This window comes from Oncorhynchus mykiss, chromosome 17 (assembly GCF_013265735.2).
Source record: "Oncorhynchus mykiss isolate Arlee chromosome 17, USDA_OmykA_1.1, whole genome shotgun sequence".
Classification (NCBI taxonomy): Eukaryota; Metazoa; Chordata; class Actinopteri; order Salmoniformes; family Salmonidae; genus Oncorhynchus; species Oncorhynchus mykiss.
In genome coordinates, this window is record NC_048581.1 from 52,928,419 (window position 1) to 52,946,430 (window position 18,012).

An 18,012-nucleotide genomic window follows, 5' to 3' on the forward strand; every position below is an offset into this window, starting at 1 on the left:
GGAGTTACAGCGACGGGACATGATTGTAACTACCAATTGTATATCACGAAATTGGAGAGAAAAAGGATACAAAAATATAAAAATAATACTGATTAAAGGGTCTGAATACTTATAGAAATGTGATATTTCAGTTTTTTTTATTTTTAACACATTGGCAAAAACGTTGAAAAACCTGTTTATGCTTCGTCATTATGGGGTTTTGTGTGTAGATGGATGAATAAGGCTGTAACAAAATGTGGAAAAAGTCAAGGAGTCTGAATGCTTTTTGAATGCACTGTATATACAAAAGTATGTGGAAATTCAAATGAATGGATTCGGCTATTTCAGGCACACCCGTTGATGACAGGTGTGTAAAATCAAGCACACAGCCATGCAATCTCCATAGACAAAAATTGGCAGTAGAAAGACCTTACTGAATCGCTGACTTTCAACGTGGCACCGTCATAGGATGCCACATTTCCAACAAGTCAGTTCGTCAAATGTCTGCCCTGTTAGCGCTGTAAGTCAACTGTAAGTGCTGTTATTGTGAAGTGGAAATGTCTCGGAGCAACAGCCGCGAAGTGGTAGTCTGTCGTCGGTTGCAACATTCACTATCAAGTTCCAAACTGCCTCTTGAAGCAACGTCAGCAAAATAACTATTCGTCGGGAGCTTCATAAAATGAGTTTCCATGGCCGAGCAGCTGCACACTAGCCTAAGATCACCATGCACAATGCCCAGCGTCGGCTGGAGTGGTGTAAAGCTCCAAGCTATTGGAATCTGGAGCCTTGGAAACACGTTTTCTGGTGTGATGAATCACGCTTCACCGTCTGGCAGTCCTATGGACGAATCTGGGTTTGGGGGATGCCAGTAGAACATTTGGTGGAGGAGGAACAATGGTCTGGGGCTGTTTTTCATGGTTTGAGTTAGGCCAATTAGTTCCAGCAATAGAAAATCTTAACATTACGGCATACAATGACATTCTCGACGATTCTGTGCTTCCAACAGTTTGGGGAATGACCTTTCCTGTTTCAGTATCACCCGTGCACAAAGCGAGGTCCGTACAGAAATGTTTTGTTGAGATCAGTGTGAAAGAACTGGACTGGCCTGCACAGAGCCCTGACCTCAACCCCATTGAACCCCTTTGGGACGATGTCTGCCCAACATCAGTGCCCGACCTCACTAATGCTCTTGGGGCTGAATGGAAGCAAGTTCCTGCAGCAATGTTCCAACATCTAGTGGAAAGCCTTCCCAGAAGAGTGGAGGCTGTTATAGCAGCAAAGGGGGACCAACTCCTTATATATCCCACCTGAACAGGCTGAAATGTCAGTTATTATTATTATTCTTATTTTTATTTTTGCTCTTTTTCAAATTAAGTTTATCAAACAATAGTCTTCACTCTAAATATTGTTTTGCTTAATTTTGGCAATCCTTATTTGAAATACCACTGTCATTGTGTGTAAATATCATACAAAAAAAAAATAGAAAATCAAGTTTTTGAATGCACTGCCCTTTAAAATGTCAAGGTTAAAAATGCAATTGTGCAGTCATCATCAGATATTTTCACATCTTAATTTCTCTCTTAACCTTAATTTGTCTGATACTTTTCTCCTCCAGGTGGTCCTCCACCCAACCCCTAACAGCCCCAAGGCATCAGAGCTCCATAAGATGGCCCTCACCAAGGCCTGCCCCGACCAGAACCTTCAGATCAAACTGGCCATTCGCATGGACAAACCACAGAACATGAAGCATTCTGGGTAAGTATGGACAAGCTCCAAAACATGAAGAATTCCTGGTAAGCATGGACAAGCCGCAGAAGATGAAGAATTCTGGGCAAGCAAGGGAAACCTGGTCCTATTGATCTCAATGGGACCTGGTCATAATTTTTTTAAGTCTGCTACTTTACTGCATAATACTCATGAGGACAGAGGAGGATCTCCAGATAGGGTTTTGTTTTGGGTTTTATTTGTACCTTTTTCATCCATTTCTCTGAAACTCCTCCGGCCTCCGGCCTCTTCCTTGGTTCCTTCTTGGCCTAATTTCTAGCCTAGCCTTCTGGTGGTTACTACTGGGTTTGTTTTACATTGAGAGAGCAACAAAGACACTAAATTTCAGGCCAACGTGACTCATTCTCACTGCACCAAACCCAGGGTCATCCGCTCTGCATAAAACATCAAAACATGTACGACATTATCATATTATGAACAGTGATTAGTTCAGCCTCTCTTTTGTTTGTAGTAGGGAATACACTCCTTGCTATGCATGTAGTGTGGGCTAAACCTGCTGATTCTGTTGCTGTTTCTTCAACACAGGAAACAACAATAGCCAATTGTCATACCGTTGCCATGTAATCATTACATTGCCATGTAGTAATTGTTGAACATTGTTTTCTGGCAGGTATTTGTGGGCTTTTGGGAAGAACGTCTGGAAGCGCTGGAAGAAGCGTTTCTTCGTCCTCGTGCAGGTTGGTACATCATCAGCCTCTGAAATATAATGTCTTTGGTCTGGTCAAATGAAAGGTCATTCAAATGATTACATCATCAAAACAAACAATAACATACAGTTTATTCGAATATATTGGCACCATTGAACTTTACAATAGAGTTCAAATGGATCAGAATGTCTTATTTTCTCTCTTCAAAACTGGTTGAATGGCTATTTTTACCCTGTAGGCATCTGCAACTTGCCACAGGTGAGATGAATTACCCAGTAGAGGAGAATCCCCTGCCTCCAACCAAATTAATTTGAATTCTGAATAATTTAGTCCAGGACTTTTTTTTTGCATATCAAACAAACGTGTGAACACCAAAGGTGTTTTCAATTTCAACTTGTTTTAGCAGGAATAGGGAATTGTGATTGCAACTGTATGTGGCTAAAGGGGTAGTTTTCACACAAAAATATAATCACTTTTTAATCAGCCTTCTTACCTCAAAAGAAGCTTGAGCAATCACAGCAATTCACCATTGATCCTCTGATGTTCCTGAGCAGATGGAAGTGTATGACGTGTCTGTCTTCTCTGGTGCAGGTGAGCCAGTACACCTTTGCCATGTGCAGCTACAGAGAGAAGAAGTCTGAGCCACAGGAGCTGCTACAGCTGGATGGTTACACTGTGGACTACACCGACCCCCAGCCAGGTACATATATACACACATGCATGCGCACATGCACATTCACACAGACACACACGTACATTATGTACGCATGTGCATGCATGCACGCAAGCACAGATGGACGCACACACACGCGAATGCATGCACACACGCACACACACACACCCACACAACCTGTCCCTAAACCCTCCTCTCTGTCTCTAGGATTGGATGGCGGCAGGGCGTTCTTCAACGCGGTGAAGGAGGGCGACACTGTGATCTTTGCCAGTGATGACGAGCAGGACCGCATCCTGTGGGTTCAGGCAATGTACCGGGCCACCGGTCAGTCCCACAAGCCTGTTCCCCCCACCCAGGTCCAGAAACTAAACTCCAAGGGGGGTGCCGCCGCTCAGATGGACGCGCCCATCTCCCAGTTCTGTAAGTAAACCAATACACAACCTCAGCATCATATCAGCCAATCAGCAGGCAGTTTCAGGTTTCATCCCGCCCCCCAATCCAGTGACAGCTCTCACCCATAACGTTTCACAACGCCATGCGTCTCTCCCCACGCCACACTGCAGCCACATACTGTAACTGTTGAACACGTTGCGCTGTAGAACTAAAGTCGACACACGCAGGCACTTCCTCCTCATTGCTGTATCACACAGAGTACCCAGCTTCTATGGGCCTCCCCTCATCGTCACCAATCAGTCACACATGACGTGTTTAAAGGTGCAACTTCATATGACTCTTCCCCCATCAATCTGCTCTGTCTCTCTCAACATTAACCAAGCTGACAAACTGAAGAGAAACACGGAATGGAGGCCAATGGCGTAGATCTAGGTTAAACCACTAAAATGAAACATCAAGCTTGGCACCTTTTTAGCCTTTTGAATCCTTTTGAAAACCTTTGAAATCTTTTGAGAATGTTTTGCGTTAAGTGTTGTGTTTGTGACAATGCTAAGGTGTCAGCGAGTATTGCCTGAACACCCCCAGACCCCAACATGTGGTATGGGTAGAAAACAACAGCTGTAACAGACAGTGATGACTTTCTGAGTCCCCGCTCAGCCCAGCCCTGTCTCGGTCCAGCCACTGCTCAGTCAACGTTCTCTGTAGTGTTAACCGATCCTTTACTTGTACCTTTAAGCAGCCACAGGTCAGATACTGTACAGTAGCAAAGTGAAGGTAAGACTGTCTCTAGTGACGTGGCTTCTGCAACACGTACCTATCTACTTCCTGTTGTAACCGTCTCTTCTGTGTCCTCTGCCCCTTATATTTAAAGCAAACTTTGAATCACAGTTTAACAGTGAAATAGGGCCAACGAATTTTAGGCTAACGTGATACTTGTGTATCCTAATGCACTTTTCTTTTTACAAAGAAATATCTAAGTTACACGTTGTAAACACACTGAAACCTGAACAGGTTGAACCCTAACTTGGGAAATTAGTACCCTTTAGTTGCCAACTCAATTCTGTTCTTTTACAGCACTATAGAACTAGCCTGGTAAAACCAGACTGAATGCTGTGCTCACCATTGTTTCAATAAGGTGAGTGCATCGTTCAGTCTGGTTAACAGAGACAACTAAAGAACACTCCACAATAATAGATCCTGCTATTCAAAACCAAACATGATAACTTATTTTGGTGTGCGTCCTTCCTACAACTCCTTCAGTTAATTTAGCAGTTATTCTAATGTCCAAGCCGTTGGGTTAGAGTTAATGGGTTGTAGAAAATTTTTTTTTCCCCTTTTATTATATTGGCATTTTTATAACCTGAAAACAATTCAGCAATAAAAACATCTATATAGGTTTTTATGCAGGAATTGCGCTATTTAGGTAATAAAAGCGTAGATGTCTTTTTTTGTTTCTATAAACAGAATCTATAGACAAGAATTCCCTGTGGTCTCTCCATTGGTGTCTTTGTCGAGTATGTGATCGTTCTTCTGGTTATTTGGTTACCTCCTCTATATAAGACCAGCCATTCTGATGCCATTCAATGACCCCTCACAGTGGCACAGACCTCCTCCCTCTACCCCCCTCCTCTCTGAAACACTGTGCCACACCAAACGGACATGTTTCACCCCACCCTGGTTATCTTGAATGGCTCTGGGGCCATAACATACACCACACCGCCCTGTTACTCTCCTCTCTTTCTTTCTTTCTTTCTTTCTTTCTTTCTTTCTTTCTTTCTTTCTTTCTTTCTTTCTTTCTTTCTTTCTTTCTTTCTTTCTTTCTTTGTCTCTTTCTTTCTTTCTTTCTTTGTTTCTCTTTCTTTGTTTCTTTGTTTGTTTCTTTCTTTCTTTCTTTCTTTCTTTCTTTGTCTCTTTCTTTCTTTCTTTCTTTGTCTCTTTCTTTCTTTCTTTGTTTCTCTTTCTTTGTTTCTTTGTTTGTTTCTTTCTTTCTTTCTTTCTTTGTTTCTCTTTCTTTGTTTCTTTGTTTCTTCCTTCCTTTCTCTCTCTCTCTCTCTGTCTCTCTCGCTCTCTCTTGCTCTCTCTCTCGTTCTTTCTCTCTACCATCAGAGCTCTGCTGCCGATAATAAGGTTCTGGAGCACTGATTTGGAAGGATAGGAGAGTAGTCTTTCTAAAGGAGAACTTATAGACTACTTCTTCTAAATGATGAATTTAGATGAGGAAGGAATGGGACTCTGGCGAAGCTAATAGTGTTTTCTCATGTGCCAGCCTGCCTCCAGACTGAGTACAGTACTTTACCTACCAGATAAGTTATGAGTGTCACTACTCATTACCAGGCAACATCACGTTGCTTTAAGTGGACTCCCATATTCATAACCATATAATAATAAACATTTTGGATAAAATTATAGCATTAGGTGGATATGTCAGGTTTATTCCAATTGCGTTAGCCATTTAGATTGTTATTACTCTTCATTTATTTTTCCTCTAAACATTATCTTGTAAGCTGTCCAGTGCCTTCATAGATTCAGCGGAGGATACTGGCATCATGTACATAATAATAATGATAGTAGAACTAAAAGTTGTTGCTGGAGTGCTGGATGTAACTGTAGAGTATGGGCCAGTGCTCCTCTGTTATGATCTGGAGAAAGCAAAGGGAAGCGATCATATTACGATGGTAATGTATAATGTATGTTAGAATGAGATACAGATGTCGGATCTTAATTTGATCACACTGTTGCAGGATAACTTTCCCGAAATGCAGGACATTTACCACTTGTAGTTTATTTGAGGTTTCAAAAGGCTTGTCATTTCCACTTGGAAATTTCAGACTTGATTTTCCCTTATGAAAAAAATGTAAAAATGCCTACAGAAAATAATTATAATCGACACAATAATTTACATTTTCTGTTGCTGCAGGATTATTTTCCTGCTATAGAAAACTGACTCAAATTAAAGTGCAACAAATGTACTATACCTAGATCAGAATCCGGACTAAATCAACCACAGCAGAGGGATGATAACCCTTTGCCCTTATCCTTTCATCTCTCTTGTTTCTGTCATGATCTCACTGGCCCTCTATTTCCCTCTCTTGATTTTCTATCAATCTCCTCTCTTTCTCTCTACCTTTCTTTTCACTATCTCTCTCTCTCTCCAGCTCACATACCCACACATGCTCAGCACACCACCGCTGCCCACACGCCTCTCTCTCTCTCTCTCTCTCTCTCTCTCTCTCTCTCTCTCTCTCTCTCTCTCTCTCTCTCTCTCTCTCTCTCTCTCTCTCTCTCTCTCTCTCTCTCTCTCTCTCTCTCTCTCTCTCTCTCTCTCTCTCTCTCTCTCATATTTTGGTACAGGTTTTTTTTTTTTTGTGTGTTTCTCTTCCTCATGCTTTGCTTGTTACCCCTTCTTTAGTATTGCAACTGCTAGGTGAGGGACACTCGTGTTTGCTCTCCTCCAGCCTTGTTGCTAGTCTTTATGTTATTCTGGTTTGTCCCTTCTCACCCCGCTGTCTTCTAGCTGGACTTAAGGGTAAGTGCTTCCCTGTAGCCGGCACAGCTCAGATAATCCCCAACGATTATCTGACAAATGCAACGTGCTTTCTCTCCTCTTTCCCTATCCACTTCCTCCTCTTAAGTCTCCTCGCTTCATGTCTTTAGACAGTAGAAAACTTGTTTTTTTATGTTTGATTTCTCCTCAATCTGAGATTTGAAGTAGCCATAAGCTTCCATTCTTGACGGTTTAGGATGCATGTATTTGATTCTTAGACTTATCATTTGGCTCAGTAATTATTGTAGTTTATAATCTGGTTATTATTATGTTTTTTTTTGTTGCATAATTGCCTTCTCTCCTTAATCTTATTGGTGTCCAAGGACCCCTCAGAGTAAAGCAGAGAGATGGCCCAATGTGACATGATGCCATCAGAAAATGAAATACAGTAAATGACTGCTGTAGGAAATCTAGTTGTGAATCCATCAACAGTTATGGAAATTCTGTTTTAGAGAGCAGTAGAGGACAGTAAAAAAGTTTCCCCCTAAGGGAACTTCTGAGCTTGTCATCTTTTTTGTGGTCCTACAATTCTTTACATCGCTTACAAATGATTGAATATTTCCATATTGTTTAATACATTTTTCAAAGAGTAGAGCAGTTGGAAAGCTGTGACATTTGGACCCTTTTAGCAGGGTAACATGGGTCATGCTTTACTTCCGAGGACTCAATTCTTAGCCGTGGGAAGTAGGGGTGCTGAGGGTGCTACAGCACCCCCTGGTAAATCACCCCAAAAGATCTGTGGAGAAAAATACTCCTCAGTGGCCATGGCTCAATTGCTTTTGGTTCTTTTCTTTTGTCCTCTGTTCACGAGAGTTGGCAAATATGTACGTGGAGTATTCTGAATGCAGATGACAAGGAGTAGCCATTGGCACCGCTCCTTACCATACAATACTCTGAAAGAACCCTCTTACTACATGGGCCTGTAGACAGCAGCTAGCCCCCCATAGTAGCACCTCTAGGAGGGAACAGGTCTCATTTTGGTTTCTTTTGATTGCCCTTTGATTGCCTGAACAGGTGAACACTTTTGTCATGTGTCCATTATTGCGTTGATGGAATTACAGGAATTTTTATTTCCCCCTTTGCCATCTCCCAGAGAATGATCTACATGTAGTTTTGCCTCTGTCGGCTTCATGCTATAAACCGATGTACTTGCACCAAATTGTATTGCTACCCTGTTAGAGATACTCCAGTAGTTGGTATGCCTGTTAGTTGTGCTCTGTAGATGTCATGAATAAATACACTGCAACACACTCAAGTATTGTCAACTTGCAAATGCTAAGAGAAAGAGGAATGCCCAAAATGTTTTATCCAAACATTGAAAATGGAACCTTCAGATGCATGACATAACATTTTGAAACATTTTTGAAAGCACAATGAAAAGTCACTGTTCTACAGCATGTTTTGTTTGTCACTGAGCATTTATTAATTACTGTATTCCCCAATATTCACAATGGAAAAACAATCCAATCTTTTTAACCAATCATCTTGCCTTTAGATGATGACGTCACCATCGACAAGAACTCACTAAATATGATCATGTCCCCCATAGTCCATTCAGTCTGTTATTCCAAAATCAAACTCCATTTCCTCATTTAAAACAACCAGAAGAGATATCCCCTACCCCCTTTCCTCCCGCCTACCTTCAAGCACTTTCTATCACACATCGTGCACCTTCACTCTGCCCCTATCGCACACTTTCTCTCACCCCCACCCTTCCCTACTGCCCCCGTAACTATCCCACCCCGTCCGCTTTCGTTTTCTTCCCCACTTTCCTGGCACTGTCTGTATCTCCCTCGTCTATCTATCTCTGCGTCTGAGTCGTTTTCTCAGCCCCCCCCCCTTTCTCTCTCTCTTTCTGTGTTCACCCTTTGTTTCATTTTCATCTCATTCTCACACCCTCACTTTTGAACTCCATCTCCCCCTACAACTTTCATTTTTCCATCATATTTATAATTTCTTTCCTGTCTCACCCCTCTCACCTCTCTCTTAACCTATGCTTACCCCTCTGTCTTTGCCTTAGTTCACCCCTCTCTCCCTTTTAACTTCTGGTAGGGCCTTTTTTGTCAGTGCCTAGCAAAACCAGGGATACATAGTCTGTTGGTCTAGTCCACTCGTTTGGACGATTAAGAAACAAAACACCTCCTAATTTTACACTCTAGAACCCTTTAACAAGTACCATTGAACGTACAGCTGTTCTACCCTCATCCGTGGCCCTCCATCTCCCCTTTATCTATCCCTGTCTCTGAACATGGGGCGGACAGCTGTCCTACCCTCATCCGTGGCCCTCCATCTCCCCTTTATCTATCCCTGTCTCTGAACATGGGGGGGACAGATGTCAGTTGAGTTCAAAGTTAGTGTTGCTATAGAAACCCCACCCCCAGCCAAGCCCAGCCTACCCCCTTATCCACCTGCCCCACCACCGTCACATTATCCTCACTTTTTTTCAGTGTCATGCGATTGGACATGACACCTGTCACTCACCGACGCTGAGGAGGAACATCAACACCTCTTTCATTTCTCTATATGCTATGCAAGTGAAGCTGCAAGTTGCCTTGTAGTTTTTGAACATTTGTAGGCGTTTTTAATGGTGTTGAATGGGCAAAAACATAGCATTGGTTTTTAGTGCAAAAACATAACGAAAGACGTCTGGCAGAAGTAAATTCCTTCACAAATACAAATATAATTTTATATTGTACCAGTCAAAAGTTTGGACACACCTACTCATTCAATGGTTTTTCTATATTTGTACAATTTTCTACATTGTAGAATAATAGTGAAGACATCAACACTATGAAATAACACATATAGAATCAAAAAAGTGTAAAACCAATCAAAATGTATTTTAGTTTTGAGATTCTTCAAAGTAGCCACCCTTTGCCTTAATGACAGCTTTGCACACTCTTGGCATTCTCTAAACCAGCTTCACCTGGAATGCTTTTCCGACAGTCTTGAACGAGTTCCCAATTATGCTGAGTACTTGTTGGCTGCTTTCCTTCGCTCTGCGGTCCAACTCATCCCAAACCATCTCAATTGGGTTGAGGTTGGGTGATTGTGAATGCCAGGTCATCTGATTCAGCACTCCATCTCTCTCCTTCTTGGTCAAATAGCCCTTACACAGCCTGGAGGTGTGTTGGGTCATTGTCCTGTTGAAAAACAAATGATAGTCCCACTACTCACAAACCAGAGGGGATGGCGTATCGCTGCAGAATGCTGTGGTAGCCATGCTGGTTAAGTGTGCCTTGAATTATAAATAAATAACAGACAGCGTCACCAGCAAACCCCCCCCCCCCCCACCACCACCACCATCACACCTCCTCCTCTATGCTTCACTGTGGAAACTACACATGTGGAGATCATCCGTTCACCAAAGGACACATTTCCACCAGTCTAATGTCAATTGCTTGTGTTTCTTGGCCCAAGTAAGTCTCTTCTTATTATTGGTGTCCTTTAGTAGTTGTTTCTTTGCAGCAATTTGACCATGAAGGCCTGATTCACACAGTCTCCTCTGAACAGTTGATGTTGAGATGTGTCTGTTATTCTGTGAAGCATTTATTTGGGCTGCAATTTCTGAGGCTGGTAACTCTAATGAACTTATGCACTGCAGCAGAGATAACTCTGGGTCTTCCTTTTCTGTGGTGGTCCTCATGAGAGCCAGTTTCATCATAGTACTTGATGGTTTTTGTGACTGCACTTGAAGAAACTTTAAAAGTACTTGAAATGTTCCACATTGACTGACCTTCAGGTCTTAAAGTAATGATGGACTGTCGTTTCTCTTTGCTTATTTGAGCTGTTCATATCATAATATGGACTTGGTATTTTACCAAATAGGGCTATCTTCTGTATACCACCCATACCTTGTCACATCACAATCTGGTTGGCTCAAAAACATTAAGAAGGATTGAAATTCCACAAATTAACTTTTAACAAGGCACACCTGTTAATTGAAATAGATTCCAGGTGACTACCTCATGAAGATGGTTGAGAGAATGCCAAGAGTGTGCAAAGCTGTCAATGAGGCAAAGGGTGGCTACTTTGAAGAATCTCAAGTATAAAATATATTTGGATTTGTTTAACACTTTTTTGGTTGCTACATGATTCCATGTGTGTTATTTCATAGTTGTGATGTCTTCTCTATTATTCTACAATGTAGAAAATAGTAAAATAAATAAAGCAAAGCCCAGGAATAAGTAGGTGTGTCCAAACTTTTGACTGGTACTGTATATGACCTTATTTTCACGAATTTCATGATATAATCATCAAGCCTATTCAGTACAGGGCTAGGGACATGAACACGGATGTATGACGTAGGAACGCGTGCGTCACTTGCACATGATGTTGAGTCCCCCTTTTCATGCACATGTCATCTCATCACTGATAGTTTGAGATCTGACTATATACAGTATGTAGTGCAGAAATGGGAAGAAAATGTGGGAATATCAATGTTTTTTTTTTTTTATCAGGTACTGGTTATATTCTGCTTTTAGGCTTCTCATCAATGTTTTTGTTAGATGAGAGTATTCTGGTTATTCAAATTATGCCACCACTACTGTCATGACAGACAGAATACATCTTTTTGTTTCAGAAGATGGTCATACATTAATACATGTCTCCTGTATTTTCCTATTCTTCTCTGTCCTCAACATATACACTGCTGTTTAGATCTATTGAACAATCATACAACACTAATCAAATACCGTCAAAATCTATTTAAAAAACATGGGCACTCATTACTTGATCTGCTCCCAGAATGCATTTGGATGCAGATAAGCAGCTCCCTAGAGGCTTGTGTCCGCTACCCAACCTTTATAAAAAATAGATGTATTCTATAGAATAGAAAACACTTAACTCTTACAGTTTTTAATCGACTAGACTTTCTCCATTAAAACAGAGCTATTTACTCAGCCTAATATTTTTTTCAAAATCACACTGTACTCTGTTTTGTTTTTCAGCACACGACCCATCATTTGTCAGGAACTTAGTGACATTGACCAATCAATCGCGAATGGCAGAATCTATTGAATACATATTACGAATGAGATTAGCATCCTATTCAATTTAACCCACCACTTTCTTACTACACGTTTTGAATCTAATGTGCCTAAAATGGTAGCCATTGAACAAAAAAAAGCTGCATGCCAGCATCCACATACAACAGTATGACAAAGCACTGGTCCCATTGAGCTTAGCTACAGATTCACATCAGTAGCTCCTTATTCCACAATCCCGATCAGCTCTATTGACTCTGTCTGATATGATGCAAGTTGACAATGTAAAGCTGTAAGTGTTTATAATTTGCCCTAACAGTAGTCTTAGCCAGACAGGCCCAGTGTTGTGTTGAGGTAGAGAGATATGCTGTACTATTTATCTGTGCCTTACTGACACCCTCTTCCTCTGAATCCTGTCCTTTTCCCTGTGCTGGTTGGACACAGACGCAGACAGAGCTCAGAAACATGGCATGGATGAGTTTATCTCGGCTAACCCCTGTAGCTTTGACCACGCCTCCCTGTTCGAGATCGTCCAGAGGCTTACGTTGGACCACAGGCTCAATGACACCTTCTGCTGCCTGGTGAGTGGCATTCTCCAAACCCACAGTACGGTGGAATGAGAATAAATACAGTCCTGGGCACTAAAAATATACTTTTTATCAAAATCCTGACATTTTTTGGAGCAAGGTACATTGTTAATGTGACTTAGGTCGTGGTTCAGTCAGGGAAAGGGGTTTGTTTGTTATTGAAATCATGGTGCTAACCTCTTAAAAAAAGCTCTGATGTAATGTGTAGGGATGGTTCAGCGCGGGCCAGGGGTTCTAGTCTAAATTGTTAAACACATCTCTGATGTTATGTGTAGGGATGGTTCAGCACGGGCCAGGTGTTCTAGTCTAAACTGTTAAACCCCCTCTCTGGGCCTCCCAAGTGGCACAGCGGTCTTAGGCACTGCAGTGCTTGAGATGTCACTACAGATCTGGGTTCAATCCCCGTCTGTGTCGCAGCCGGCCGTGACCGGGAAACCCATGAGGTGAAGCACAATTAGCCCAGCGTCGTCCAGGTTAGGGGAGGGTTTGGCCGGCCGGGATGTCCTTGTGCCATCGCTTTCTAGCGACTCCGGTGGCAGGCCAGGCGCATGCACGCTGACACGGTCAACAGTTGTATGGCGTTTCCTCCGATTGGTGCTGCTGGCTTCCGGGTTAAGGGAGCAGTGTGGCTTGGTAGTTTTGTGTTTTGCAGGATGCATGGCTCTCGACTTTTGCCTCTCCCGAGTCCGTACGGGAGTTGTAGCGATGGGACAAGACTATAACTCCCAATTGGATATCACGAAATTGGGGAGAAAAGGGGCTTAAAAAATGATAAATAATAACATAAAATCAACTCTCTGATGTAATGTGTAGGGATGGTTCAGCCCAGGCCAGGTGTTTGTCCTGGATGAGTACTGTGCCAGGAACGGCGTGCGGGGGTGTCACAGACACCTGGGTTACCTAGGGGACCTGCTGGAGAGGGCGGACAGAGGAGCCATGATCGACCCCACCCTGCTTCACTACAGCTTCGCTTTCTGCGCCTCCCATGTCCACGGTAACAGGTAAAATCTACACCCGAATGAACCCGGTCCTCCTGCTTGCCAATCCATAGTCTTAATCATTAGACCAAGAGGACATCCTCAAGGTCGGAGGGCGACATTTTGGACAAGCCAGTGCTCATCACAAGGTAGCACTGGCAATGCTAAATCACCACCATATCGCAAGAGAGATGGGTAAAGTTTGTATCTCAAATACACACACAAAGGTCTTCAGATAAAATAAGAAGAGAAAGAAGGAAAGAGAAGCTGGCCATAGTAACAGGACAAAAGGTCATCAAACGCAGCAGAGCACCATTGCTTTACGATTTCCCAATGTTACGTCTTTGTTTGTCATGAATGTTTTGCATATTATTTATTATGATTTTAATCATGTATTTTATGTTATCATGTCGTCATTTTGTTCACTTTTATTTTATTAATGAATTATATTTACCTTCGTTTCCACCGTATTCCTTTTTTCTTTTCCCTCCTTGTCTTTTGTTGCTTTATTCAGTCTCATTATGTCGATGTTGCTCATCCTCCCATGCATCCCTATAAAGTCAGAGAGGGCAGCAGTTACTGTGGGCCACTGGTGGGTTGTGAGGGCGCCCAGAGCCCAGAACCAGGGGCTGGCTCGAAACGGGGAAGCAAAAAGATGAAGTTTAGAAAGAAAAGGGATTCCACATTTCAGCTCGTACAAGAGCCCATCAGGTAAGATGATGTACTATAAAATATATGTACATAGCTACTTCAATTACCTTGTACCCATGCGCATTGACTCGGTACAGGTACTCCCTGTATATAGCTATGCAATTTGTACCTGTCGTTGTTATTCGTTATTCACTCTGTATTTATTTGTCGTGTGACTTTCTATTTTTATTACATTTTTTTAACTTTAATTCTACACTGTTGAAAAGAGACCCGGAAGTAAGCATTTCACTGTCAGTCTACATCTATTGTTTACGAAGAATGTGACAAATACAATTTGATTGGATGTTTGTCTGTGAGAGAAATAACATTTCAATTTGGTAAACATGCTGAAGAATGATTCTCTTTCACTCACACAAGCAGCAGTAAAATCATGGCGAACTAAAAGATTGCACTGTTTATGTGCAAAATGCTGTATCGTTCCTTTTTTGGTGGACTCCAACTGGCGGCTCCACTACCGCATGATGCGCTGGGCTGATGTTGTGTTTTTGTATTCTATGATGTCATCCTAAGGCCTGACGGACTGGGAACAGTGAAGGTGGATGAAAAGGAGCGCTTTGAAGAAATCAAAGAGCGATTGCGTGTGATCCTGGAACACCAGATCACTAACTTCAGGTGAGTGCTGCTGCCTAACTGGTCTATCTATCGATCCGATCGATCGAATAATGGATAGATGGAATAATGGAAAAGTATATGATGAGCGTTCGTTTGATCGCTGTCTAGATCGCTAGCCTCAGCATATACTATTCCATAGTTCTGTTGTCCATGGTGATTTTTATATTTCATTGTGATTCAACTCGCTTCTCTCGTGTAGATATTGCTTCCCGTTCGGACGTCCAGAGGGAGCCTTGAAGGCCACGCTGTCTTTGCTGGAAAGGGTTCGTACATTTTGATGACTGCAATCTTTTCGTTTTTCTTTTACAGAAAATGTTCAGCTCATGAATGATTCAGATCTCATAGCTCAAATAATCTCATATGCTAGAAAAAAGGAAATTGAAAATGAAAGCAAAACTGCAATAACCTGATGTTCAGTGGGAAGACCCGAAGGAAGACTTGTCCTGTCCTGTTCCTCATCCTCAGGTGCTGATGAAGGACATTGTGACTCCAGTTCCACAAGAGGAAGTGAAGGGAGTCATCCGTAAATGCCTGGAGCAGGCTGCACAGCTCAACTACGCTAAAATCACAGAGTACGCCAAAATCGAAGGTAACTAGCCATGATTTACATATACAGACACACCTTCAATATGCTATAGCAGTTACTAACTCTGTTGGTAAATTCTTGGTTGCTGTTGCTTTAAAACCTGTAACTGGTTGTTTTTCTTTAGATGATGGTAACTGTTTTAGTACTTTAGTGCCTTTTCAGTAATTCTGGGGTTTTCTGTGTGGAACAGGAGTGTCAAACATTCTACTCTCATTTGGAAGTGACTTGTCATGACCACTCTGATTCCTTTTTTAGCATCCTACAGTGGGATTCTTTTCAAGATAACCTGGACCAGATTAACCTGGAGAAAAGAAGCACTAAAGACACATACTGAGAGCTCTTGTTTTTTTAGCACATGAATTCAAGAGAAACAGCCGACACAGTATTTTTCCATTTGACAGATTGGTTGTCACTTGTTTGTCACTCAGCCAATTAACACTATCCTTCGTTTCAGGCAGGCTGCTTTAGCTGTACTCTACTTTACTCTACTGTGGGTCAAATTGGCTTTTTGTAGAGGTGTTGTGAGTAAAAATGCATTCAAATCCAAAGTTTTGGATTAAAGCCCTGTTTACTTGCCGGCCCCCATGTTACTGTACCTTGAGTCTAGCTGTATCCTGGCCCCTGGCATGTGGTGATTTAACAGTATATATCTGGAATATACAGTATATTATATCTACAGTATGCAGTAAACATACACTATATATACAAAAGTGTGTGGACACACCTTCAAATGAGTGAATTCAGCTATTTGAGACACACCCATTGCCGACAGGTGTATAAAATCGAGCACACAGCCATGCAATCTCCCTAGACAAACATCGACAGTAGAATGATCTTACTGAAAAGCTCAGTGACTTTCAACCATCATAGGATGCCACCTTTCCAACAAGTCAGAACGTCACATTTCTGCCCTGCTAGAGCTGCCCCGGTCAACTGTAAGTGCTATTATTGTGAAGTGAAAACATCTACTGGTAGGAGCAACAACGGCTCAGCCACAAAGTGGTAGGCCATACAAGCTCACAGAACGGGACCGCCAAGTGCTGAAGCGCGTAGCGGGTAAAAATCATCTGCCCTCGGTTGCAACACTCGCTACCGAGTTCCAAACTGCCTCTGGAAGCAATATCAGCACAATAACTGTTCGTCGGGAGCTTCATTAAATGGGTATCCATGGCCGAGCAGCCGCACACAAGCCTAAGATCACCATGCGCAATGCCCAGCCTTGGCTATAGTGATGTAAAGCTCACCGCAATTGGACTCTGGAGTAGTGGAAACGCGTTCTCTGGAATGATGAATCACACTTCACTATCTGAGAGTTCGACGGACCAATCTGGGTTTGGTGGATGCCAGGAGAAAGCTACCTGCCCCAATGTATAGTTCCAATTGTAAAATTTGGTAGAGGAATAATGGTCTGGGGCTGTTTTTAATGGGTCAGGCTAGGCCCCTTAGTTCTAGTGAAGGGAAATCTTAACGCTGCAGCATACAGTGACATTCTTGACGATCCTGGCAAAAGTTTGGGGAAGGCCATTTCCTGTTTCAGCATGACAATACCCCCGTGCACAAAGCGAGGCTCATACAGAAATGGTTTGTCGAGATCGGTGTGGAAGAACTTGACTGGCCTGCACATAGCCCTGACCTCAACCTCACCGAACCTTTGGGATGAATTGGAACGCCGACTGCGAGCCAAGCCTAAGTGCCCAACCTCACTAATGCTCTTGTGGCAGAATGGAAGCAAGCCCCCGCAGGAATGTTCCAACATCTAGTGGAAAGGCTTCCCAGAAGAGGGGAGGCTGTTATAGCAGCAATGTGAGAACCAACTCCATATTAATGCCCATGATTTTGGAATGAGATGTGTGAGGAGCAGGTGTCCACATACTTTTGGTCATGTAGTGTATATAGTAGCTAGAAGCAGATTTCCCCTGAACAGAACTCCCCTTCCTGACCCCTACTCCTTTCTGACTGTATCTCCACCCCTAGACTCCAGGGTCTATAATCTAAGATTTATCAAATAAATCTTACTTTGGCCCATCCCCTTCCTGGGGACCCTTGTCCTACTCTCCCTCTCCTTTTCCCTCTCTTTCTTTCTCTCTCTTACCTTATCTTTCCTCTTGTTCTTCCTGCGGACCATTACACTCCTCTCCCTGTTCCTCTGTCTGCTGTCCTCTTCCTCTCTCATCTCATTGGCTTCGCCACATTTATCACCTCACATTTCTGTGATAAGTGGTTTTGAAGCCAATGAAAAAGAATGCTCGGATTGGACACAGACAACCCAGCATCTGTTACCTGCATGTGCTACAATACATTATGGAAAGGTTTGCCTTTACAGGTATGAACTAGCCACTACATATCACCATTTCACCTTCAATTAGATATACAGTACTCTATTATTACTTGCAAAACACCATTTTGGTTTCCCTACAAAGTCACATGCAGTGTTTGCTTTGACATGCATGTCATCAGATTGATCCAAAACGTGTGTGTGTGGTCAATAACAAAAAATACATACCCAGGGTTCCAAAGATACTAAGGTGTTTAT

General features: G+C 42.4%; 1 protein-coding gene across 9 annotated transcripts in view; it reads left to right on the top strand.

The window, feature by feature from the left end:
• The window catches only part of LOC110494076 (calcium-dependent secretion activator 1), a 164,695-nt gene that overhangs the window by 118,261 nt on the left and 28,422 nt on the right, over positions 1 to 18,012 (top strand). For 5 of the 9 annotated variants that reach the window (XM_021568778.2, XM_036950117.1, XM_036950118.1 and 2 more), the window contains exons 8-17: positions 1,595 to 1,734; positions 2,375 to 2,441; positions 3,003 to 3,111; positions 3,292 to 3,504; positions 6,992 to 7,003; positions 12,451 to 12,587; positions 13,407 to 13,594; positions 14,792 to 14,893; positions 15,093 to 15,156; positions 15,359 to 15,482. In XM_021568778.2, coding sequence (XP_021424453.2) covers positions 1,595 to 1,734; positions 2,375 to 2,441; positions 3,003 to 3,111; positions 3,292 to 3,504; positions 6,992 to 7,003; positions 12,451 to 12,587; positions 13,407 to 13,594; positions 14,792 to 14,893; positions 15,093 to 15,156; positions 15,359 to 15,482 — 1,156 coding nt within the window. The remainder of the gene's footprint in view (positions 1 to 1,594; positions 1,735 to 2,374; positions 2,442 to 3,002; positions 3,112 to 3,291; positions 3,505 to 6,991; positions 7,004 to 12,450; positions 12,588 to 13,406; positions 13,595 to 14,791; positions 14,894 to 15,092; positions 15,157 to 15,358; positions 15,483 to 18,012) is intronic. The other 4 variants (XM_036950119.1, XM_036950120.1, XM_021568782.2 and 1 more) reach the window with 1 other exon arrangement.